General features: G+C 42.4%; 1 protein-coding gene across 3 annotated transcripts in view; it reads left to right on the top strand.

Annotated features, from left to right (window-relative positions):
* The window catches only part of DOCK1 (dedicator of cytokinesis 1), a 556,714-nt gene that overhangs the window by 492,249 nt on the left and 36,946 nt on the right, over positions 1–27,519 (top strand). For 2 of the 3 annotated variants that reach the window (XM_084841443.1, XM_084841442.1), the window contains exons 45-47: positions 4,940–5,116; positions 6,968–7,051; positions 22,421–22,558. In XM_084841443.1, the coding sequence (XP_084697569.1) occupies positions 4,940–5,116; positions 6,968–7,051; positions 22,421–22,558 (399 nt within the window). Of the gene's footprint in view, positions 1–4,939; positions 5,117–6,967; positions 7,052–7,816; positions 7,973–22,420; positions 22,559–27,519 lie in introns of those variants that run through there. The other variant, XM_084841444.1, reaches the window with a different exon arrangement.

Below are 27,519 nucleotides of genomic sequence, written 5' to 3'. Positions count from 1 at the left end.
AAAAGGTATTAACATATATTTTTGCTATGACTACCCACACATTATGCTGTTCAGATTAATTTTTTGCCATTGTTAATTTGCAAAAATAGAGGTAAGGGTTTAAATAAATATTGATTTGAAAGTTTGTATACCCAGACAGATTTGCATGGTAATCAATAAAAAATAAAGTGAACAGCAGAAGAACTCTATAAACTGTTATTGTTTGTGTAAGTAAACCAAATATTAGACACTACAAGTCTATAGTGTTGACTGTTTATGCCAGTGCTTTACATCCATCTACTTCCTTTAGAATAGGATTTAACCTGGGACACTACTATACCTGGAGCCAGGTTATTCATAGACTATGGCAGGGAGGACAGGAGGTGCTGACAGAATCAGGCTGCCTCCTGCGTAAGGCAAGTGTTTCAGTGAGTGCTAAAGGCTTCGAAGAGCTCAAGTGAAAGAAACAGGCAGGCAAAAACGAGCAGGTAGAATCAAGGAAAGATCAGAGGAGAGGGAACCAGGAGTGGAAGGTGACCTCAAAGTATTTATAGGAAGCTGGGATCAACAGGAACCAATAAGCAGAGACTAAGCTGCCACTCCATTGGAGGCTTGGAACAAAAGGCAAGGTATAAGAACAGGACATTCGATCGGTCTTCTGAGCCAAGGCTTCATGGAATAGAGACCAACCCCCAGATAACTGGCTCAAGATTGGTGAACGTAACAATTTCATGACCATTTGAGGGCACTGATTCCTTTCTTCCTACATTATCAGGTTGTAAATAACTTATGTTGCTTGATACAGCTATATATATATGCCCTGTGACCTTGATTACTCTTTTGTTGGTGGCCTAGTTGAACAATAAAACAGCGTACTGATCTTACCTCCCCACCCCAATGATTGCTTCTATAGGGCTGTTCAGATGAAAATCCTCATGTAGTCTGTTAACGTGTGAGGTTGCAGCAGGATCACATTGATGGCTACATCCCCACTGAGGAACCCGCTAGCCATATGTTCAGTGTTACATTGAAAACGGACTGTGTTTCTGCACAGATCCTCCACATAAGCAGGAAACGTGGCCAGTCAGGGTTCCTGCTCACATAGAGGAGCCCTATGCACATTTATCTATTCATGCATTGGCCCCCTTTCAGTCTAATGCCAACATGTGACTGCTGTGAGGTGTGACCAGCAAGGTGTTGGCATCAGGGCTTGTGGCCAGTAAGTTCAGTCTTGCTCCACTGTCATGCACTCACTGAACTCACTGAGCCCTTTATCTGAATAGCCCTTCAGTGTCTTTGTCTTTTTGTTGTTGCTAGTATAGGTCTTCCTCAGAACCGAATAAAGAAGTAAGAAAAAACATTAGGTTGGGGGATAGGCAATGTGGTGCCCTCAGGCACCAGTGTGCCCCTGGACACCTTTCTTAGTGGCTGCTGAGGTGCTCTACCCCACCCACTTTTTTTTTAATTAGCAAAGTTTCTTACCATCAGATGGGATCAAGTGAAGGCCTCCAGTCGCTGTCATCTCCATGTCCCATGAATGCCTTTGGGCTCCGTGATGGGGCTCAGAGACATTCTTAGGAAGTGAAGATGGGAGGTGGCTGCAGGCCAATGCTGTATTCTGCAGCACACTTAGCCAGCAAGAAAAATAAGGGGGGAAAGAAAAGGGGGCTCCTGTTATTTCTGTTTGGTGAGTTGGTGGGCAGCTAAAGAGAGTAGCAGGGAGCTAGGAAGAGCAAAGCGGGCGGGGGTCAGGGAAGGCAGCAGGAAGCCAGTGGCGATGGGGGTAAGGATAGCAGCAGGAAGCCAGCAGCAGCTAGAGGAGCCAACTGGGAGCAACCTGTGAGGGGGGGGGTGTTGTGAAGGGTTTTGTGCTTTAATGTCTGAATGGATAAGAGCTGCATGTGTGTGAGAAAGAGAGGGAGAGAGAGAAAGAAATTAGGGGAGATTTTGGAGGGATCCTGGAAAAGAGTGAGTGTGATTTATCCTGTGCTTGCAGGGAGGAGGAGAATGGAGGGCTATGTGTGTATGCTTTTATGTATGCATACATGCATGATGGGATGCTTGCATGTGTGTGTGAATGGATGGAGGATGGCTGGCTGGGGACGTGGTGTGTGTGTGTGTGTGTGTGTGAGAGAGAGAGAGAGAGAGAGAGAGTCAGTCAGTCCGTCCGTCAGTCAGTCAGTCAGTCAGTCAGTCAGTCTATGGGTGGTAAGCCAGAGTGAGAGAGAAAAAGAAATTGTGGAGGGGAGGATGAGTTGGCTGGCAGGGGGTGGGGATAAAAAGAGTTTGATTTCTGAAATAGGTTTCTGGTGGCACTGAAAACTGTGGCTCAAAGTGTTGTTTTTTGTGTTGGGGTTCAGACCCCACCTCTGCTTATACACAATCTTTGGGGCAGGTTACTTGACCTCTGTGACTAGCCACACCTCCCATGGCAGTCATTTTGTGGTGGTGCCCAGAAGAGTTTCTCAAATTGCCAAACATACTCATGGGCCCAAGAAGGTTGCCTAACCCTTGGATTAGATGATTTAATGACATGGAGGAACATTAGTGTGACTGGACATTGTAATGAATCTGAGAAGATGGAGTAGGGAGTGAACCAAGCATTAGACGATACGTAGTGGGAGACATGTCACATTCTCAGGTGGGTAAATAATGTTTTAAACAAGTAGGGAGGAAAAACTTTGGACATGGTCTCTGTACTCTGAATCTGAAATATGGGTAGACTAAAGATTCCACCTCTCCAAGAGAAGAAAAAGATCATTTCCTAATTTATCATATGAACATTTAAAATTCATTGATGCTTAGCATTGTTCTGAGCTAACAAGTCTCTGTCAGGCAAATTCCAAAGTGGCAGTGTGACAAGTCTTGTGTGAGCCTATGAGCAGGTTAATGTGGCCACCATTTTTACTATCTTGGATATGCTGGAGTTAATGTGACTTGAACTGAGAATCTACATAAATACCATCTATTGTACACATTCACCTGAAGGGGTAGAGCCAGTACACATATTTGCAGCATGACGAGGGAATTGTGTGTATTGTCCAGTCTATATACTTAACCTCCAAGTGATATGGGAGGATTTCACACATTGACCCATGAATATACATTTTGTTCATGTGTGGAATATGCATAGTGACAGGCAATGTACGTTTATGCTATCAAGTTGTACACATTCTCTAACATCATTGGAGACTATGGCAGTTGACCAGGCAATATGCAAAATACGCTTTTTATTTATGCTCATTCTTCACAACGCCTAGTGAATGTGCTTAATGGTCAGCGTTTCTATACATTGTTTAGTCAACTTCTACTTAACAACAGTATATGCATCTATTTAGCAGATTTATTTATATATTTATGAAGATGCAGCACACTACATTAATCCAATTTATGTAGCTTGTCTTCTCGCTCTTCTTTGTTCTGATCATGCTACAGTAGGAATAGCGTTCCATTAAAAGGGCAGTGTTAATGTGCAACTTTTTATGCATTCTGAAACTCAGCCTTACTGACCAAGTTTAAAGGTATCAAGTTCAACAGTAAAGAGGAGAGATCTGGTGGGCAAATATAACAGAACAGTTCGTCGTGTTACTTGGCATTCTGAAATAATACACATAACATAGTTTTAAAAATGATAATTAAGGCAGGTTAGATGTAATCAGAGTGCAGGTGTAGGAGTGACAATTAGAAAGATTTGATTATAAGTGCCTTTCAGAAATGTGTTAAGCTACTGATAGCTAGATAGAAGTGTTCTTATGTAAAGTTTATGCAAATAGCTGTAATCAAATACAGACCTGCATTTTTAACACATTCCACTTAACCTGTTATCTCTTCTATTCTGTCATAGTATTTGTTTAATAAAAAACATTGATGGCATGGGCTATAATCCAGAGGATTCCTTTCGAAAGCATGCAAGAGGTTTTGACCAACTGCCTGACCTGTCCCCTCCAGATTCTGAGTTTCAAAAACAACTGACCATGTAACAAACTGACCCAGTTTACATGCAGCAATTCCTGGATTGTTTAACCCAGGAATTGTGGTGACAAGTGACCCGCACACTGATCATTTCCAATTTTGAGTAACAACCCAGGCACACCCAGGAACAACCCAAGTTGTTCATCAAAAGTGGAAACGCGCTCCACTTATCCCTGCAATTCCTGGGTTAAACAACTCAAGAATTGCTGCCATGATGTGCAAACCTGCTCAATCTACCTTAATAGAAAAATATAATGTTAATATCAAACATCTCTACTGCCCACATGGTTGAAGCCCTGTGGTTTTCTGGGTGTCCACTGTTGTGATGGGGTGGGTGGGTTGCTGTTTCTTTAGATCTGAGTGACTACCTATGTATACAAATGCAATTTTAACATGTGAATCAAATGTGTGTGTGTGTGTGTCCCAAAAGTGATATGAGCATCAGTTATTCAGTGCTGGCTTTCACATGGATACACATGAAGAAAGCGGATAATAGTTTCATAATACTAGAACCCACGTTATCCAATGAAGCTAACTGGTGGGAGATTCAGATCAGATAAAAGGAAGTACTTCTTCACACAATGCATAGTTAAACTATGGAATTTGCTACCACAAGATGCGGTGATCGTCACCAACTTGGACAGCTTTAAAGGAGGATTAGACAAATTAGTGAAGGATAAGGCCATCAGTGGTTGCTAGTCATGATGTGTGTATATTCCACTGTTAGAGGCAATATGACTCTCAGTAGTAAGGAACATGAGTGGGAGGGTGCTATTGTACTCATGTCCTACTGTGGACTTCCCATAGTGGTCTAGTTGACCACTGTGGGAACAGAATGCTGGGCTAGATAGGTCCCGGGTTTGATCCAACATGGCTGTTCTTATGAATTTACATGATAAAATGAAACTCTGCTAAAATTTTAAAACTTTGAAATCTACTGTTTTCACTTGATAGTTGAGTTTAAACCAATATTGTGCTGTTTTCTCAGGTTGAAATCAGCCCACTTGAAAATGCAATTGAAACCATGCAATTAACAAATGATAAAATCAACAATATGGTTCAGCAACATTTGAATGATCCAAACCTACCTATTAATCCCCTGTCTATGCTGCTAAATGGCATTGTGGACCCTGCGGTTATGGGTGGCTTCACGAACTACGAAAAGGTACGTTTGGTCAGTGTCTATGAGTAGCCGTATTGAAATTCCAGAGGTGAGAAGCACAGAGCTTATAGATATTAACAGTGCAAATAGTAATGCAATTAATTAATTACACATGGGCTATTTGTCTGATGGAATTATTCTGTAACTTTACCAACGTAAATACATTTGAAAATGGGCCTTTTGTAACAATCTGTTCAGGCAAGGGGAAGAGTGCCAAACCCATCCCTCTCACAATCACTGAAACTGGAGACTATCAAGCAATCCCCCTTCCCCATTTTGAATATAAGTGCTATGGATCAGTGGGGCAACCATCTTTGTTTTGTTCTCCAAGCTTTCTTGGAGGAGGGGGAGGATGTATTTCTGAATGCCTTAGAGAGGCATTGAATTGTTTGCTCCTTGAATTGTTTGCTCCTCAGGCCAAGGACAAGACTGAGTGTTGTATCTTTTTGTATCTTAAAATATCTATTCTGACTGTTTTACATGGGGCAACCCCAAATCATACCATTTAATACGGTCAGAGTCATAACAATTTCCACTGTACTGAGTGGTTCAAGTGAGGAACTGATGTTGTAGATCCGGAAATCTATTGGTTACTTATGTTTTTTGGGCGTACTGTGGAAAGGAGCCTACATAAGCAGCCACCGGACAGAGCAATGGAACACATTAGGTGCTGAGATGAAGGGGAAAAGAGGAGCCTTTCAGAAGAGGAACCATTGTTTTCTAAGAGAATACAACAATATGAAACCAGTGCCCTGCACTTTCCTGCTGAGTTGAAGGTGGGAGGACAGATACTATGGCCCAGTTCAGATATAACATTCAAGCGTTGTGTCGTCATGACCCTTCCTTCCTTCCTTCTCTATCATACCGTAATGGAATAGAGTGTTGTATTAAAACTGGGGAGACCAGTTCATATCCACGCTTAGCCATGAAGCTCACTATGTGATCATGGCCAGTTACTCTCTCTCAGCATAACCTTCCTCACAGGGTTATTGTAATATTATGAAGGGGAGGAAAACATGTATGTTTCCTTGAGCTCCTGGAAGGAAAGGTGGTGTACAGTTTATCAGACTGAAATTGTTAGGTCTTGGCTGGGCCACACAAAGACCTCTAGTGGTCTGTACAGGTGTAAACCTATGGTTTCACTGACACACACAGTCCATTATGGAATTCTGCACTGGCTTAGAATCACAGCATCTGGCACCATTCTGGCCAATCCCTCCCTCTTGGTTGCCATTCAGTAGTGGCAGCCAGTAACCCAAAATGGAAGAAACATTTATTAAACTAAGTAAGGTAAAATCCTTTTCGTGAAGTGACTATTTGCCCCCAGTTAATGTTACTTTTTTGCACATAATGTCCAGCCAGGTCTTATCATTCTCGTTCCTAAATTATTATTTTTATTTACTTATTTATTACATTTTTATACTGCCCAATAGCCAAGGCTCTCTGGGTAGTTCACCATTAAAACCATAAAATACAACTTGAAAAAACATAATATAAATCTTTTAAAAGTTTCAAAATACTGGGTAAAACCCAGTAGCAGTTACAGCCCAGGGAAGGCCTGTGTGAAAAGGTGTGTTTTCAGGAGGTGTTTAAAAGATGCTGCATTTTCTGCCTCCTGAACTGCACAGGGAGGGTTTTCCAGAGGGTAGGTGCTGCTACAGAGAAGGCCCGCCATCGAGTTTCTTCATGGCGACAATTCTGTTCATTTTCGAATGAGCAGCATGACATTAAAAAGCTCATATACAGTTAAAAACGGTCAGATAAATATTGTTTACCCCTTACTTTTGCCTCTTCTACATTGTAAAAGCTATAACATGCCCTATAAAATAACTGTTATGCTTTTATTTTCCTTAGGCCTTTTTTACTGAAAAATACATGTACGACCATCCAGAAGATCATGAAAAAATTGAAAAACTAAAGGATCTAATTGCATGGCAGGTAAATCAGGTTGCCAAGTGGCATTCCGAGGCAGCCTGCTGTCACTTTTGACAAAATTCAGGCATCAAAGAATTCACTCTAGTGTATATGTTTCCATGGCATTTTGAATGCCTTGGAAAAGGAGTTAAAGTTCATCCTTTTGTGTCTGACATAGTTTGTCATTTTGTACTCCCAAATGTGACTAACACTATTAACTCATGATTTTATCTCATGCTGTCAAGTGCACAATTTAAAGATATGAGAACACTGGAACTTTCATGTAAGGATCTATCATAGTGTAGTTTAGTCCATTGTCACATTTCCCCTCTGTCTTGGACTGATTTACCTCTGTGGGATGGGAGGAGAACGTAGGGATATGTGTTAGGTATAGGAGCTTAAATGTTCAGCTGGAAGACTGCAGTAAGGACTAATCATAATAGAGACAAACATTTAATCTTTATTGTGAATATTTATTTCATGTCAAGGCTGTGCTAGATCTAGAACAGAACTATGGGAAAGAGTGGGTTATTAGGGACTGATAAATGGATAATAGGAATGGGGTAGGTGTGGGGCTAAAAAAGATGGGTCTTGAAAATAGGAGTTGATAAGTGCAACAAGATGATATAGAATGCATATTATTAATGTTTAGACCCCACCCCCTTTTCTGGTTTTCTTTTCCAACTGACACTCAACGTTACATGGCTACTGAGCATGCTCAGTACTCACTGGGTCATTTTGTAGGTCTTTTGCCACTGTAGGTATTACTGACTTTTTGTATTCCTGCAGACAAAAACAGACCTTTTGTATTCCTGCAAGCCTTGGGGATCCCCTGAGAATGCTGATACCTGATCTTGTTTCTCAATGGGCCCAGTTTTGCCTCCAATCCTGTCAGCATATATCACCTGAATTCATGATTAGAGGGAGTGATGTTTGGCCCTGGAGGGCACCAGATTGCAGAAAGCTGCTCTAGAGGAAAAGACTCCAGTGGTGGTGACCTGCAAGGTGTGTGCAATCTTTGTTTACTTGCCTGAGATCAACATGGCCTACACGTGCAACAAGTGCAAGTTGATTACACTGTTGGAAGAGGACTGGAGCACTGGAGCAGTGAGTGTCGACCCTCCAGGGAATAAGAGAAGATGAAGAGTTCTTAGACAGAACAATGGAACTACAGCAGCAAAGCAAAGTACAGAAGCTAGGAGAGCAACAGCAAGCTGAGGCAAGGCGAGGAAAAATGAAGTAGAGGATACTCCTTGGAAAAGGGTGACAGTTAGGAGCAGAAGAACTTGAAGCCACTCTGCACTAGTAGAAGAAGTGGAACTATGAAACTGTTTTCAGGTACTTGAGTGGAGGACAACCTGCAGAGGAAGAATTACAAGGGTCCCCGCATGAGAGCAAGCAAGAGGCTGAAGGTCAGTCAAGCAGAGGCAATGAATGAAGGCCTACAACAACAAGAAGAGAAAAGTAGTAGTTGTGGGAGACTCCTTACAGCATGGGATCGCAACCCAAGTATGTCGCGAAGACCATGGACTTGCCAGGTATGCTGTCTCCCGGGAACGATTAGAGACATGACTGAAGGATTGTCTACTCTCATAAAGCCCACTGACGGGTATCCCTTTCTTCTCATCCATGTGGGAACAAATGATACTGCCAAGTGGAGCTACGAAGAAATCACATCAGACTTTGAAGCTTTGGGAAGGAAATTCAAGAACTTTAGGGCCCAAATAGTTTTATCATCCATCCTTCCACTAGTTAGAAGAAGGATATAAATGGAAAGAAAAATACTCCAGGTGAATGACTGCCTATGAAGGTGGTGCCAACGTGAGAGATTTGGATTCTGGGACCACGGGCTATACTTCCTGGAAGATGGACTGTTGGCAAGGGATGGGTTGCACCTCACAAGGGCTGGGAAGAATGTGTTTGGCCACATCATGAAGAACTTCATCAGGAGGACTTTAAACTGAATCCTATGGGGAAGGGAGATGTAAAGTTGGGGGTAACAATGGACGAAAGCTCATGCACCACAATGGACACAACAACAGCTCTAATAGCACCCAATAATAGTCTTCAAAAACATGTAGGAAGAAAGCCAGACTATAAAGCACATGGTCTTCGATGTCTATATACTAATGCCCAGAGTATGGGAAAGAAACAGAACGAACTTGAACTCTTAATATGGGAGGGAAATTATGACTTGATAGGTGTAACTGAAACTTAGTGGGATGACTCCCATGACTGGAATACAGCAATTGAAGGATATAATTTGTTCCAAAAGAACAGAAGGAACAGAAAGGGAGGTGGAGTTGCACTATATGTTAAAATACATATCTCTGCACAGAAATATAGGAGGATGAGCTTTGTAGCCCCATCAAGAGCATCTGGGTTAAAATAAATGGAGCAAAACATAAAAGGAACATGGTGGTTGGAGTCTACTACTGGCCACCCAATCAAGGAGAAGACAAGGATGAAACTTTTCAAAAGCAAATTGCCAATGTTTCAAGGAAGCAAGGTGTAGTAGTAATGAGGGACTTCAATTTCCCCGATATTTGTTGGGAGACAAATTCTGCAAAACATGGCCCCTTCAAGAAATTCCTGACTTGTGTTGCTGATAATTCAGGTGCTCAGTTCCTACTTTGGCTCAGTCTGCTCCGAAAAGAGGGTCTATGACCCCCCTGGCAAAGGCGAAGTACAGGCTGAAGGGGCAGGATTGCAGCTTGAGATCGATAGGTATATGGTCAAGGAACACCAAATTACTTTGAATGAGGTCAAATCTCCAGGGCCAGATGAACTGCATCCTAGAGTAATAAAGGAGCTGGCAGAAGAACTCTCAGAACCACTGTCTATTCTCTTTGAGAAATCATGGAGGACGGGGGAAGTGCCAGATGACTGGAGGAGGGCTAATGTTGTCCCTATCTTCAAAAAGGGTAAAAAGGAGGAACCTGGGAACTACAGACGATTCAGTCTGACATCAATCCCTGGGAAAATTCTGGAGCAGATTATATAGCGATCAATATGTAAGTACCTTGAAAACAATGCAGTGATTACTCGAAGCCAGCATAAATTTGTCAAGAACAAATCCTGCCAGATGAATCTGATCTCATTTTTTGATCAGGCAACCTCCCTTGTGGACTGTGGGAATGCTGTGCACTTAATATATCTTGACTTCAGCAAAGCTTTCAACAAAGTGCCCCATGATATCCTGATTAGCAAACTTGCTAAAAGTGGGCCAGATGAAACAACTATCAGGCAGATCCGCAGTTGGCTACAGGATCGGACTCAAAGAGTGCTTATCATTGGGATCTTCTCAAACTGGGGAGAGGTAACAAGCGGGGTACTGCAGGGCTCAGTCCTGGGCCCAGTGCTCTTCAACATTTTATTAATGACTTGGAGGAGGAGGTGCAGGGAATGCTGATCAAATTTGCAAATGACACAAAATTGGGTGGGATAGCTAATACCCTGGAAGACAGAAACAGAATTCAAAGTGATCTTGATAGACTGGAGCGCTGGGCTGAAAACAACAGAATGAAGTTTAATAGGGATAAATGCCAAGTTCTGCACCTAGGAAAAAGAAACCAAATGCACAGGTACCAGATGGGGGATACTTGGCTCAGCAATACTACAAGCGAGAAGTATCTTGGAATTGTTGTCGATCACATGCTGAATATGAGCCAACAATGTGATGTGGCTGCAAAAAAGGCCAATGCTGTTTGGGGCTGCATTAATAGAGGTATAGCTTCCAAATCCCGGGAAGTACTAGTTCCCCTCTACTCAGCACTGGTTTGGCCTCATCTTGAGTACTGTGTCCAGTTCAGGGCACCTCACTTTAAGAAGGATGCAGACAAACTGGAGAGGGTTCAGAGGAGGGTAATGAAGATGATCAGGGGACTGGAAACAAAGCTCTATGAGGAGAGACTGAAAGAACTGGGCATGTTTAGCCTTAAGAGAAGACTGAGGGGAGATATGATAGTGCTCTTCAAGTACTTGAAAGGTTGTCACAGAGAGGAAGGCCAGGATCTCTTCTCGGTCATCCCAGAGTCAGGACACAGAATAATGGGCTCAAGTTACAGGAAGCCAGATTCCAGCTGAACATCATGAAAAACTTCCTGACTTAGAGCAATATGGCAATGGAACCAATGACCTAGGGAGGTGATGGGCTGTCCCACACTGGAGGCATTCAAGACGAAGCTGGACAGCCATCTGTCAGTGATGCTTTGACTTAGATTCTTGCATTGAGCAGGGGTTGGACTTGATGTTCTTATAGGTCCCTTCCAACCCTACTATTCTGTGATTCTATGATTCTAAAGTATCAAGCAAACTAGAAATGCTGGTGTTGTAGGCCTACTTTTGTTTTATGGATTCATACAGTTTTCCTTCACAGACAAGAGTACAGGAAAGAATAATGTTGAAACGAAGTGACATAAATTGACAAATGGATCCAGTAAAGAATTGGTAGATTATCAGATATATATGTTCGTTATTTCTGTCACAGATGTAGGGAGAAGAAACGATAGACTGTATGAGACTTTTGCCAGTTACTCCACAAGAAGCAGCCCAAGCATTCCTGAAGATGCAACCACATAGAGGGAGTAACATCTGACCTGGTGCATCCCCAATTACACCCTCTGCTGCCTGGCAGCAATTGAGATAAGCACAGGAGTACATTTTTTCAGCTGGCACGCTATCAGCCAGTATTTGCTATATGTAGCTGTATCTTTTGGGCTATTTGGGTCACTCCTTGTGGTGGAAATAGCACAGCTTCTTATCTACCTAGATATTAAGCCTAGGATTTGAAAAGTAGTAAGTAATACTAAGTCTTTAGCATTTGTAATGCTACCATCAATAGGTTGTGGCAGATGCATAGGAGTGAAAGATATGTATAAATTAACTCAGCTATATAAAGGTGAGGATTCTGTGAAAATCTTCACTGTTAATTTCGCCAGATTATGGCGAAAAATGCATTAGTTACAAAGGGAAAATTGTGCAGTGCCCTCTTTATGAATCTTTGGTGACTGCAATGTTGTTGTTTTTAATTGTGAGGCCTTTGTGAAGTACTACTCTTATTTCTATCAAATGAAAAATGTATTCAGAAGAAAAACTAGAAAGCTCATTCCCAGCATCTGTTGCATAGATATATGCAAACATTGTGTGTTTGGCCTCAGGATAATTTTATGATGCATTTCACAGATGTGACTGACTGCCTTTTTAAAAACAATGCTACTACATTTGTGTTGTTTTATTTTCAGTTCTGTCCTTCTTATCAGAGGAATAATTTAAATTTCCAGGGGCCTATTCTTTAGACATTGAAGAAAGCTACGATATAATATTCAGAAATCCTCTACAGACCATAAAAGTATTGCTGAACAAAAACTGAAATTCTATTGATTCCCCCCCCCCCGTAAGCTTTTTACAACAGATTGGATTTTAGACGTTTTCAGTCCTACAGAGAAAAATAATTTGTTCCCAGGAGAGTAACTTAATGTCAGCATTATGTCATTGCCCCAATAACTATGTTAAAAATGAATTTTAATGGTTCTCATGGACACACTATTAACGCAAAAGAGAATTAGTTTGCTAGCATAATTTATATATTATTGCAAGGCTGGATATTTAACAATACACATGGATTTATTTTAATACAGATGTGCATCATTTTCACATCTCTTGTGTATTTCCAGGTTTGCTTACTTAAAACTAAGAAATATAAACCAGCCAGATTAATAGGAACAAATGTGTTTCTGAAAACTACTGCAGCTGGGAAGACACAGTGATGCCTTTTAAAATACTACACCAGAGTGTCCAGAATTAAATTTTTCTGGGAAAAAAATATTCTGTGTTCCAGAAGGTGTCATTTTTTTCCAAAAGGGAAATCACTAATGAGAATAAGATTAGCTAGCCCAGATAACAGTGCAGAGAGGGAGAAGAAGTTGAAATCTTCTTCCCTGTGTGGCTGGTTTAAACTCTTCCCCAGCTCATTTGACCCACTTCATTGGCCCTTTACAATATTTTAGAGTTCTCAGTGCTGCTACTCCATAGATAAGATAACTGAATTCTAATGGTGACATATTGTTTTTGTATACAATTTTGAATTGCAGATGTAATTTGCTAGATATTAGCCTGGCTTCATGAAAATATAAAAGAAATGCCATAGCCTTTTTCTTGCAAGATGAGATTATACTATTTACCACCATCCACATGCTTTCCTGAAACAAGGGTGATGTATTCAACTAAGTAGTGCTGTGGTTTGTCACTTCCAACACCAACTGTACAGAGGCTATTCCACTTGATGAGGCATTTGTGTGTCATCACTCACCCTGTGGAATTGCCACCAAAAAAGTACATAAATGTGGTGACATGGTGAATAGAAGGGGGGTGAAAGTCCAGTGCAATTATAATCAGCACTTCTAGTTTTCAACAGAACCCTCTCAACATAGTCCTCTCAGCAATTTTCAAAATGTGAAATAAAAACACTAAAACCTAAACATCAGATAGGTTAAAACCCCCACTACAGTACAAACCAAATCAGTAAATAACACCAGCAACCATAGAACAATACCCACAGACAGAAGTTAAACTGTCTGTGATCTTAAAAGTTCTTAGAGCAACTGTAAAATTATCGTTAAACACTCATAAAACACTTTGGAGAATAAAAAAGGCCTTTACCTGGCACCAAAAAGACCACAAGATCGGTAGGTACCAGACAAGCCTCTCTGGGAAGGGCATTCCACTATAGGGGTGCCACTTCTGAAAAGGCCCTTTCCCTAGCAACTACCTGCTGAATCCCCCTTGGTGGGAGCACCCTGAAAAGGGCCTCTGAAGATCACTTTAACAGGGCATCATTAAGTGAGCTCACCTGGGCACGGGCCCCTGATCTTTTTTGAGCTGTGCCCCAGATCTTCTGAGCTGTTCTAATTGCCATTTTTTTACATTTTCCCATTGACTTACATTGGAAAACAGAAATGGCCATCACTTTTTTTTAGTTTGTGTGACAAATACATGAAATTTGGAGTCCTGGTAGCCCCTACAGAACTGAATGAATCTGCCAAATTTCAGACAGTTGGGCCTATTGGCTTTTGTGCTAGCCGCAGATAAAATATGCTTTTTTCAAGAAAATCTGTCAAAGCAAAGAGCTGGGGGGGGGGGAGAGTTGTTTTGTTTTTGGTGCTTCCACTTACCTGCATGGAATTTGGCAGCCCCTATGGAGCTGACTGAGCCTGCCAAAGTTCAGACAGTTAGGTCCGGTGGCTTTTGTGCTAGCCACAGGTAAAATTGGCTTTTTTCAAGAAAGTCTGTCAAAGTAAAGAGCTTTATTTTTTTGTGCTTCCACATAGGTTCATGGAATTTGAAGACTTGGCAGCCCCTATGGAGCTGACTGAACCTGCCAAATTTCAGACAGTTAGGTCCAGCGGCTTTTGTGCTACCCATGCATAACGTTTCCTTTTCTCAAAGACTAAAACAAAAAGTAAAAACTGTCAAGCCACACAGGGGATTAGAGATCCTAATCAGAAGGTATTTAAGGTGACCATTAGGAGGTCACTATCCCTAACCTATTGTAGGTTTTTTCTGAGGTGCAAAAAAACTCTCTCGCCCTACTTTTCTGCTGTTACATGCCCACTGTTGGGAGCTTGCTTGCAATGAAATTTTGAAGAGGGAGAAGGAAGGGAAGAAAGAGCTCGATGTGAAATACTGGTATTTCACACAGCATCTGATCTTACTGCCCCAGACTGGAACCTTTGGCCTTTGCAGAAGTTTAGTAGCTTCAGTACAGCAATGGATCCAATCAGCCTCCACAAACTTCTTTCTCCTCCTCCACTTTAACTTCTCCTAAATAGCTGTAGGACTCCAATTATTCCAAAAGGAGGGTTAGGATTATGTGGCGTCATGATCAAGGAACTGCTGAGGCTTTTAAATAGGTTCTACAGTTTTAAAAAAGCTAGAAAAAGCCCTCAGCCACCTCACCTCATAAAGTTATGTATGTGCAATCTTTACAAACCTTTCACAGCCTCCTAACTTCTTCTGAAGTCCTACCTCTCTCAAAGGAGCCACTTGGCTTAGGAATTCTCTCTACCCCCCAACCCCGCGCACATTTCCAATCAGCATTCTTCTTTTCTTCTTCCCTCCCCTATCCTGTTCTTTCTTTCTCTTCTTTATTCCACGCAGAGCATATCTTGGGGAATTCTTAAAGAGAATTCTCTACTGTGGGCAAGAGAAGTTCTGAACTGTGTGTGACTTTATACAAACAGACAAGAGGGTTGGTTTTTCTCCTCTTCCTCACTCAAGTCTTTGAGAAGACGGGGTTCACATGGTTCCAGAGAAACAAATCTGGGGCTGTTTTGTTTGTCAGTTGCCATTATCCAGCAATAGGAAAGGCTGTAACTCCGTGGTAGAGCACATTCCTTGTATGCAGAAGGTCCCGGGTTCAATCCCCAGCATCTCCAGGTAGGGCTATGGAAGAATCCTGCCTGAAACCCTGGAGAGCCTCTGCGGCCAGTCAGTGTCGACAGTACTGGCCTAGATGGACCCAGGGTTGGACTCAGTATAAGGCAGCTTCCTATGTTCCTATGAACAGAAAGCTTTAATAAAAATAGGAGTTTGGGGTTTGTTTTTTAAGTGGAGGGGAGATAAATACTGCTAATTTATGCAATCCTATATGTATGCCTACTCAGAAGCCCCATTATGTTTAATGAGGCTTACCCTCAGGAAAGTGTGCATGGGATTCCAGCACAAGTTACTTTTGCAGGGAGGTTTGCACCTTAATGTTCTGCATGTTTACTCAGAAATAAGTCCTGAGTTGTGAGCATGGTATTGCAAGCTTAATACAGTGCTTACCCAATTCCGTCTAATGAATTGCCTACCCTTTCAGCTCAGTCCTCATAGAATCATAGAGTAGTAGGGTTGGAAGGGACCTATAAGACTATCGAGTCCAACTCCCTGCTCAATACAGGAATGTAAGTCAAAGCATCCCTGACAGATGGCTGTCCAGCTTCATCTTGAATGCTTCCAGTGTGGGAGAGCCCACTACCTCCCTAGGCAATTTGTTCCATTGTCGTATTGCTCTAACAGTCAGGAAGTTTTTCATGATGTTCAGCCAGAATCTGGCTTCCTGTAACTTGAGCCCATTATTCCATGTTCTGACTCTGGGATGATCGAGAAGAGATCCTGGCCTTCCTCTTTGTGACAACCTTTCAAGTACTTGAAGAGCACTATCATATCTCCCCTCAGTCTTCTCTTCTCAAGGCTAAATTTGCCCAGTTCTTTCAGTCTCTCCTCATCGGGCTTTGTTTCCAGTCCCATGATCATCTTTGTTGCCCTCCTCTGAACCCTCTCCAGTTCACCTATGCATGTTTTGTCATTTGTGTTTTTTATTATTATTATTTTGCATGAACTCTAGCTTCAGTGATGAGGGAAAGGCACTTAGTACATGCTCAGAGTTTCTCCCTAACTTAGCCCTAATTTTGAAAACAGACTTATTGGCTGAATCCTGGTGAAGTCTTGGCACAAATGAAGCTATGGGGAGGAAGATACATGGAGAGGTTGTGCATAACTAGGAGGAGGTAGAGGAGAGTTTCACAAAACAAGACATCTGTTTTTATGAAGAGTTGCTGGAGGATGGTAGGATGTGGAGGGATGGTTGCATGGAGGGGAACAGAATTGATAGGGGGAGAACGTAAGTGCTCAATGGTGAAAGAAAAGCATGCTCAGAAGCACTCTATATTTAAGAACATAAGAAGAGCCGTGCTGCATCAGACCAAGGTCCATCTAGTCCAGCATTCTGTTCACACAGTGGCCAACCAGTTGCCCATAGGAAACCCACAAGCGGGACATGAGTGCAATAGCACCTTCCCACCCATGTTCCCCTGCCACTAACATTGGTGAAATGTAAATAAATTCTAGTCATTCTAAATTTGCATGCATGTATATCCTTCAGAAACTTTGCAGGTTCTTGTCTGGGGGGCACCTGTGCATTTTTGTACAAATTTACCCAAAAACTATTTTATTTATTTATTTATTAAATTTATTAATCGCCCATCTGACTGGTCACCCAGCCACTCTGGGCGATGTACAACCCACCATAAACAATTTAAACTCTTTTCCTATTGGGAAAGGGGTGAAGGAAAGGGAAAGCAAATCACTCCCTCCTCCAAACTGGAGAACTTCCACATGAACTGCTACACCTATCCTTCTGAAACCTTCCTGGTTTCTTACTTAGGGACAACTCTAGGCTGTCTGTGATTTTCAGAACAATGGTCCACAAGGAAAATAGGGAGATAAGTATGTCCTCTTTTGGAGACCTCAAAATGTCAAGGCCACCCTTCCACGAAAACCCTTCTGGCATTCATTCTGAAATTTGGCAGACATGATCTCCTCTTAAGGGCCAATGAATCCTGAAATGTTTATCCAATTCTTCCAAGTAATAAAAATGTTAATTGGCAGTTCCCTTTAAAAGAAGGTCAAAATATAAACCCTGCACCTATTTTCCTGACATCGGGCAGGTGTAATCCCCTTCTAGGGGGCGACTATGCCTGAAATTATCATCCAGTTCTGACAAGAGAAAAAAGTTACAGGGTTTTTTTTTTCCTAATTTCCCATGGTAGTCAACAGGAAGCATACAGACTCATTTTTCCAAACCTTGATTCAGGGTTGGTGCTGAGCGGAAATGGACTGACTACAAATTGGCCTGAGCTGAAGCGAGATGTTTTCCAAAATGCTGAATCGGGGTCTGAGTTGAAGTGGGGTGGGGGGTCAGTGCACACTTCTTATGTATGTAATCTATACACAACTCATACACACACACGTGTGTGTGTGTGTGTATTAGAGGTGCGCTTAGACTCAGAGAGAGAGAGAGAGATGCGAATTTGTGTTACGGGCCTGTTCCCCAGATCTTTTAAGAACCTAGCAACACCCCTGCACTTTAGGGTTTGGTCAGGGAAATATGGAAGGCAGTCCTTCAGGTAACCTGGTCCCAAGCTGGTTGCCATTATAAAGTCCAGTGCAAGGTATATAGGGCTTTCATCATAGAGGCACCGTCACAGAATGACACAACTCTGTTCATTCATTGAGACTAATGGCAATGACAGCTTTCAGTTTCATGCCACGTGTTTATTTTGTGTGTGACTCCAGTCTTTCTCAATCTCTGAATTGACAGACCTGTGTGAATAGTTAACCATGCAGAAACGTATCCACATGGTTGAACTCAAAGACTGCATAGGCACATAAGCACAGGTTAGCGCTTTCAGGGTGAGTATCAGGGCTTGGTCATGGGCAATAGCCTGTAGTGAGCCAGGAGCTGTGGATAAAGCCAGAATCAAAGGACAAGCCAAGAAACAAGATCAAGGAGCAAGCCAGAATCAAAGGACAAAGCAAGAGGCAAGAGCAAGCCAGAAGTCAGGACCAAAGAGCAAGTCAAGCTCAAACTGTGCTTCACTGAGAACCTGCTACCTGCAGTTCAGTGGTTCACCACATGGGGCAGCTGTATACAAATGCCAGCAGTTCTACCCTGCATGTCAAGGTGGGGTCCATGCGTCCATCACACCCTTATGGGCCAGGTTTGTTAGGGTAGGAGCGGTGGAAAGCACGGACCTTTGCTGAGGCATGAACATGCTCTACCTGTACCAAGAATGATCCTCTGCCACATAGCCCTCCCAGACAATTGGAGCATGCACCCCAGATTTCTATTTTGTTTTTATTTTATTGTTTAAGAGTTCAGGATGCACTGCGCATGGTACACCTTGTGATCCTGGAGCTGTATGGGAGGCAGAGACAGAGATCTGTGACCAAGGAAGGGGGCTGTGCGGTAGGGTTTTAATGAGACACACTGATGTTCAGGTGGAGCTTTACAGCACTGAGAAGGTCCAAATTATAAGCAACTGGGTTTATTTGTTAAAGGATAGGGAAAGGTTACTGGTGTCAATGATCCAGCTTGGCAGAGATTAGACAAGAGGTTTTCTGTGGAGAGCCATACTTCGCCCCCAGAGCAGGGTGGAGTTCCTTCTGAAGAAGCCAGTCTGTCTGGAATTTGTGAATTTCTTTGGCATGGTCTAATTGCTAGATCAGCTCAGTCTGGGCCTCATGCAGGTGTGCCAGTTAGTTTTCTACAGCAGGGACTCAGGATGAGAAAGGTATGGCTGCATGTTCTCAGGGGGTGGTACCCATAATTTATGTAGAATAGACTCAGGAGAGTGGATGCACAGGTAATAGGCAAATTCCCTGAGTTGCAAGAGCAGGACATATTCATTATGGTGATAACTGAGAAAGCTGAAGAAGTGCTTTTCTAGGATCTGGTTTACCTGCTCTATCCGCCTATTGGTTTGTAGGTGGCATGCTGTGAATAGGTATACCTGTATTTTTAGAAGCATCAGGAATGTCTTCCAGAAACAAGAGGTGAACTGCGACTCAAAATCAGAGGTTACATTGTCTGGAAGCCTGGCTGATGAACAGCTGGGCAGTCTGGGAGATAGATGACAGACCCTGCATTGGTATGAAATGGGCCATCTTGATCAGCATATCCACCACAACTAAGATCACAGTGCTCTGCTCTTACGAAGATGGTACTGGATAATTAAGTCTAAGGAGATGTTAGTCCACAGTCTTTAGTGGGTAGGGAGTGTTTGGAGTAGGTCCTGGCAACTGTGATGTGGTATCTTGGTCCTGAGTGCACATATCACAGAACTGGACATAATGCTTGAGTTCCTTTTAGATATATGGCCACCACAAAGCACCAATGAGGAACTTAAGGATTTTCAATACATCCATGTACTTGGCAATAGGAGCATCATGGTCTTGATAGAGGACCCAAAAGCTGTGGACCCTCAGGAACATAGAACATTTAGTGATGGAGCAGGCAGCCATCTTTTCCATCAACATAAGTTAAATCATCATCTACTGATAGTAATCCTGTCAGATACTGAGCAGCATACAGATCAGCTGGCAAGGCTCTCTGTACCCAAGAAATGAAGTCCATGTTGATGGGCCCATTGCTGAAGTTCTCAGGAATGAGCATCAGGGGCAGGAGAACCTCTTGACTGGAACAGAGCTACTCTTTTTCAGTGAAAGCATCTGCCTTACCATTCCTTGTACCTGGGGAGTATGTGACTATAAACTGGAAGCAGGTGAAGAATAATAGCTACTGTGTTTGATAGGGTTTCAGGCATTTCATGGTCCAGAAGTCTCCAGATTTCTTTGAGTACCTGGATGGGTGATGAGCCATAGGACTGTGCTCTAAGCATTGGAATGTTGCAGAGGCATTGCATAGGCCAAACAGCTGAGAGATTGCTGGTGAAGTTCGTAATAGGGGAAGGGCTTTCTGATAGGGAGACAGTTAAATCACCTTTGCCTATGCCTTGACTAGGGAGAATGTTACTGAGGTACATGCTAGGTTGGTTGCTTTGGATCTGGGGCTTAACTGTACCCTGGGTTCTTCAATTACCATCCCTGATTAGCATGCATGATGCTTTCCACTGCAACATAAGCAAAATAAAAGTACCTAACCCATGTAGTTTGCAGTAGCACATTTCTCATGCTTTTTCTGAATGCCCACGCCATTATGAAGTGTTCACTTTACTCTCATTTTAGCAGGTCTTTCCCCATTAGTGGATTGTACCACTTTTATCAGGTTCTGCCATCCATTTAACTATATCTAGTAAAACCCAGTAATGACCTGGCAGCGCATGTGCTTGCCTCTCCTGTGGCTTATCACAGGAGCTCAGAGGTGGTGATGGTGATGGTGATGGTGACATAACAGTAACAACCTTTATTCAATTGCCATGTAGAAGATAACTAGAAGTTGCTCTTTGGTTATTAAAGCAATTGTGCTTTATTAGTTCTAATGAAAGCAGCGGGAAAGTACCAATTTTAATGTTGTTGTTGTTTTTGTATTGCCAAGAACAAATCCGTACAGGTTATAAATAACGATGGCTATAGTAGAAATAGTGTGGTTCTTCAGTCTTTTCCTTCAAAAGTGCCAAGAGAAGCAGCAGCTGTAGGCTGCTAAATTTCAACAATACACATTTTATTCAGGACTTCATCTTGACAAGTTTCCTTGAATTTTTTGAAATGCTCGGTTGTATACTTATTATCTTCCCTTCTTGTAAATCTCCTCATTTAGATGGATGTTCAGCGATGTTAGAAAAAAATGTTTTTAATCAGTATTATGGTTTAATTATGAATTATTAAGAAGCAGCCTCTTAGCTTGATTGCTGTGAAGAATATCAAACTCTGAAATCATGTAGCTTGCAAAAGGATTTCTCCCCTCTCCCTCCCCTTTAAGGCTGTGAGAGAGAGAGAGAGAGAGAGAGAGAGAGACTAATAGGGAGGTCTGTAGCTTTGGAAATGAAATATCTCTCTTAAAACATTTTAAAGGTCAGCTACACCTTCACACCATGAACTAATTATGTAATCTTACCTTGGCATGGATATTTTCTGACAGCAGCCTTGCACATAAACGATTATTTTCAATTATAAAAGAGAATTAATTTTGCCTTCCCACTTCCCTATCTCTCCCTCTGTTAAAATCTTTGAAAACCAATTTCTGATTAGAAATATGGGTTCAGCATTTAGCAAGTAGGTCTCTACATTTTCTTAACAAATATGGATGTGCACTAATTCAAATGGAGTATTTTGTTTTTTCAGTGTGGCACAAAGGGTCATAAATAGCATTTGTTAACCCAAAGCAGGCTTTGTTTCTTTACTATTTATTTTCTCGAAATCTGTTGGGGTTGACATTAATAGCGTTGCTGGAGAGTCAGCATTCATCAGCATGCTAATTTAACGCATAGTATGCCTTGGTATTCTTTTGAGCATAATGTAAATGGAATATTTATTCATCCTGATGAATTTAGCTGTGTCTCTCAAAACATGAGGACTCCATTTATTTTAAAAGACTAACAACGGCACAAGAACATTTCCCACATTGTAAATATGAAAGTTTTGTGGAATAACTGAGCTGTATCCAACAGTGTGTTTCCACCAGTGGAATGGACACTGCTGGCGGATCAAATTCCTCCTCCCCACTGCAGCTCCCTGCATACATCCCAGATCTGTTCCCAAGGGCTGGGTGACTTTCCAAAGCAGCTTTGCGGGGGCATGTGGGAGGCTGCAGCAGGGGAAGGGAAGGGAAATTCTAGCTGCATGAACGAAAATCCATTCATGTAATGCTGGGTTTTCCCCAGTATCAGTAACAACAACTTCACAGGGACCTGCACAATCTCACTTTCACCCTAAGAGTTGTTACATGCATTTAGAGCAAAAGTGAGAGTGTGCATGCTCTTTTACAGTTAATACAGGTAATGTTATTCCAAAAAAGTATGTATACCATTAAGATGAAATTTGCATGTTGCTCCTTTTCTTTCTGTTGATCGAAGATCAGAGAATTGATTAAAATATAATTGCCTGTTTCAGATTCCTTTCCTGACAGAAGGTATACGAATTCATGGAGAGAAAGTAACAGAAGCACTAAGGCCATTCCATGAGCGGATGGAAGCCTGTTTTAAACAACTGAAAGAAAAAGTTGAAAAACAATATGGTATCAGAACTCTTGTAAGTAGCTCTCTAAATGTGCCATTTCTGAAAAAGTTCAGTTGTAGAATGCATGGAAGATATATAATAATGTTACCCTTTTTAATTTCCAAGTGATTCTACGCTGTTACAGGGGTTCAGAGTCAGTTTAGGTCTTGAGTGTAGGTCTTGATCTTCTCAGAGGATCATATGTATTAAATGCAATGCCAGTTCTGTGTAATAGGACAAATTCACTGGTACAAGCAAGTCACGTGAACTTCCACGTTGAATAAAAGTACCATGTTTAAAAGTAGTTCACACACTTAAATGTTCATTGTTTCGTTAAAAACATTCCAGAGCAATAGCCGTATTAATTTGTTGTAGCAGAAACTATAGAGGGTTGTGGAACCTTAAAGACTTAGCAATTTATTGTGGCATAAACTCTCACGAGCTAGAACCTTTCAGACTCAAACCCAGCCCAAAACATTTTGCTGCTTGAGGTGAAGGACAAGATGGCAGCCCCTCCCATTTTTATATATATATATATATATATCAGCTGACCAGACTAGGAGTTGAAACTTTCTTCAACACTGGCAATGAAACAACACCCTTCACTGCACCTGAGGACAGCAGGCTAGCTTAGGGGGCACAGGCCATGTGGCATGCACAGCTCTGACCCCCAATATCTCACCGCACTCCCTGCTCCATAGCATTTATCTCCTGAGACAGCTTCCTCACTCTGCCTAATGTTAGGGCCAGCCCTGTGATGAAGTGTTATCTTCAGTTGGCAGTGTGTGTGTGTGTGTGTTCACATGGGTAAAGAGAAAAAGAGAGAGAAAATGTAAACAGTTGGTCCAAAAGGACATTAAATGCAAAAGGGAGCAATAGGTTTGTCACATTCTCCTGAGCGAAAAGTACACAAGGTAAGTAATACATTCACAACAGCAGTCACTAGTACTATAATACTGTCTTCTTTGCTTTGCTAATTTGACATCTAAAATGGACATCTATTTTCTGTAGTGAAAAAAATAGCACCAGTCTCATCTGGATCTGAACAGATTTTAATTTCCTAATACATTCTAATTTAAATCATTCTATGATTTAAACTGGGTGCAATTTGAATATGCAACCCCCGAATCCAGTCATCGGGGTTATGCAAGGGTTGAATAACCAAGGGTTATGTGAGGGTTGTTTAAGCTTCGCATAACTCCTGATAGCCAGTTTGGATGACACAGCAACCCCCAATTGGGAGTTGCACATTCAAAATGGCAGTCGGCATACACCTTGGCTCATCGGGGGTTAAATAACCCACACTGGGCTGTTGTGCAAATCAGCCTGGGGGGTGCTTGCATTGAAACTTAAATGCCCCAGGACATATTTCAATGTCCTAGTAAAATGTCAGTCCAGAGAATAACGTCAATCAGGTTTTCATACTGACCAGCTAACCCTAAGTGATAGCCAAAAAAGTGAAGAACATTAGATTTTCCAGCATATTGGGTTCATTGGGAAAGACCTGTCACTTTACAATCAAGATAGTGTGCAGTCTTTACAGTTTTGACATGAAATGAAATCCTCAAGTGGTATCTGCCACCTTTTGAAGCATCCCCCCTTTGAAGTTAAGGGGAGATACCTAGGAATATTATAAAAGATGTCACCCAAAGCTAGGCTCTAAACTCTGTTGCTTTTATTTCTTCCTTTAAAAAATTAGGATTAAGCAACTATACATGATCCATGATTACTTACTGCTCTTAAGAACTAGTCTGATTCCTGTCTGTCCTGTTAAGTTTCTTGTTAAATGACTATAGGGGAAATCTTGTTGTTTGTTAAGGGATGCACATTGAAATGCACATACCAGTGGGGGCAGGGGGAGTCTTCCTACACTGCTTGCAGTGTACACTTGGTTGTGCACCCTACCATATATCCTATTGAAAATGCAGTGCTTATAGGCAGCATCTGTATTCAGATGGTCTATCTAGATTGTATTACTTCCTATGCAGTGCACAACTGAACCCAGATTTGGATGCGCACACAAGCTGTCTATATGAATTGCACTTTCAATGACATTTGCATTTGGATGGGCATCCCATTTATCTTGGGTCTAATTCTATGGGAGGAGGAAGTTGGATGAGGACAATGCACGTTTAGTGGTGCACATCCTTAGAGGCCATCTTACCCCATCCAAGATCCTTTAAAGTATGTGGGGGCAGCCCGCCCCCATAATTAAGATATATGCTGCATGTTTGCAGTTCAAAGGATCGTCTGCCAGCTTGCTCTTGCCCAGCAGCTTCATGGAATCAGGGGCAACTGGACCTAGTCGGCAGTTGTACCCCCGGAGTTGAGGATGTGACTGCAGCTGGTGCTGACTCCTCTTTTCTAGCAACTCCTAAGCTAGCACAATAAACCTATTATCCTTTAAAACTGTGATGGTGCCTAAGTGTGTGTATGGAGAGTTCCTTCCCTACCTTAGACCTTACATTAGGCACTTATTTTCCAGGCTACCAGCCTCTTCCAGCCATGACTATGATGATCAGCAACATATAATTTTCCTACCTATCTTGCGAGGGGCCATCTCTCCCAAGTATGAATGTTTCCTGGAAAGGGAGAAGAAAAATTGCTCCAAGCTGGGAGGAAGGGAATGAAGCACATGCCCCAAGGCTGGCTTCTAATGTGCAAACCATGGTTTGCATGACATCAGCATTGCAGCTGCAGCAGGTCTATTTTGATGGTTTCATCGGTTTTATGCTTTGGGTGTTAACAAACCAAACTTGCAGCCAAACTGTGTGCTACTTTTAATGTGTAATGTGCCACTATATCTGTTCCTTTGCCTGAAACAAAATTAGGCATGAAGGACTGCATCTGGATTGGGAACCTAGTATGGGGGATAAAGAAGCTTTAATCCGTTGCAGGCACACACACACATGCGCACACTGTGATCTCAGTCCAGATCAGGGGTCCCTTGCTTGCAATTTCTTTGGGAAGAAAACCCATTGAAGCAAATGGAAGCTTTTCCCCCCTATGCAAATTGCAGCTGAGGAGGAGCAAATCTGGATTGGAACCATAGCAGGGGGCAAAGGATTAAAAAAAATCTCTGCACCTCACACCAGGGTCCTAATCCAGATTGAGTCACCTATGTCCACTTTAGAACAGGCATGGGCAACTTCAGGGGGCCCAGGGGCCAATTTCCGCCCCCTGGACCCCCCAGGACCTTGCTCCTCCCGCTGCCACACCACCAAATTGTGTGTGTGGGGGGGCATGCTAGAGGCCGGGGAGCCACATATTGCCATGGACTGCCTGTTTCCCACTCCTGCTTTAGAATAAGGGAAAAGAACAGGCGTCGCTGCACACTGCATATGAAATGTAATGTATAGTTCAGCAGCAAGGAAACCTTTCTATAGGTGTTAGGCATTGGTTTCTTTTGAATAATTCCATATTTGGAGTAGATCAGAGATGAACTCAAAAAGATGGAAGTACTCATGCATAATTAACGCCCCCCCCCCCTTCACAGATTACCATGATAAGACATTTATAACTGTAAATCTTGGGTGGGTGAGCTCAGTATTGTTCTCTCAGCTTTATTATAGGAACATACATTGTGTATTTGGTCCCACACAGATTTATCAGATGTTGTTAACTACACAAATCGTGTATGAACACTGAGGCTAGGCAAAATAATGAGATGACAAAGTGCCCCATGATATCCTGATGAGCAAACTAGCTCAAAGTGGGCTAGATGAAACAACGATCCGGTGGATCCACAGTTGGCTACAGAATCGGACTCGAAGAGTGCTTATCAATGGGACCTTCTCAAACTGGGGAGAGGTAACGAGTGGGGTACCGCAGGGCTCAGTCCTGGGCCCAGTGCTCTTCAACATTTTTATTAATGACTTGGAGGAGGAGGTGCAGGGAATGCTGATCAAATTTGCAGATGACACAAAATTGGGAGGGATAGCTAATACTTTGGAAGACAGAAACAAAATTCAAAGTGATCTGGATAGACTGGAGCGCTGGGCAGAAAACAACAGAATGACATTTAATAGGGACAAATGCTAAGTTCTGCACCTAGGAAAAAGAAACCAAATGCACAGTTACAAGATGGGCATACGTGGCTCAACCACACTACAAGCGAGAAGGATCTTGGAATTGTTGTCAATCACAAGCTGAATATGAGCCAACAATGTGATGTGGCTGCAAAAAAGGCAAATGCTATTTTGGGCTGCATTCATAGAAGCATCGCTTCCAAATCCCAGGAAGTACTAGTTCCCCTCTACTCAGCACTGGTTAGGCCTAATCTGGAGTACTGTGTCCAGTTCTGGGCACCACACTTTAAGAAGGAAGCAGACAAACTGGAGAGGGTTCAGAGGAGGGCAACAAAGATGATCAGGGGACTGGAAACAAAGCCCTATGAAGAGAGACTGAAAGAACTGGGCATGTTTAGCCTTGAGAAGAGAAGACTGAGGGGAGATATGATAGCACTCTTCAAGTACTTGAAAGGTTGTCACAGAGAAGAAGGCCAGGATCTCTTCTTGATCATCCCAGAGTGCAGGACACGGAATAATGGGCTCAAGTTACAGGAAGCCAGATTCCGGCTGAACATCAGGAAAAATTTCCTGACTGTAAGAGCAATACGACAATGGAACCAATGACCTGGGGAGGTGGTGGGCTCTCCCACACTGGAGGCCTTCAAGACGAGGCTGGACAGCCATTTGTCAGGGATGCTCTGACTTGGATTCCTGCATTGAGCAGGGGGTTGGACTCGATGGCCTTGTAGGCCCCTTCCAGCCCTACTATTCTATGATTCTATGACCCCCACCCCCCCGGTCATCTCAGAGATATGTGATCAGCACAGTTAATACAATTTGTGTCCAAACAAGCAAGCAAAATTTGTTTAAGTATCATTAATGTCCTCCCAAACACCTCAGTTTTTGTTTTTTAAAAAAGGCATCACCACATGAGAGGTGTATCACTGAGATTTCTGCAATGATAGAAGTTCAAAACATGCCTCT

Source organism: Heloderma suspectum, chromosome 3 (assembly GCF_057233095.1).
Source record: "Heloderma suspectum isolate Gila_16-S chromosome 3, 16-S_ref, whole genome shotgun sequence".
Lineage (NCBI taxonomy): Eukaryota > Metazoa > Chordata > Lepidosauria > Squamata > Helodermatidae > Heloderma > Heloderma suspectum.
The sequence above is the reverse complement of the archived record's forward strand: the minus strand, read 5'-3'. Positions and strand labels throughout refer to the sequence as shown.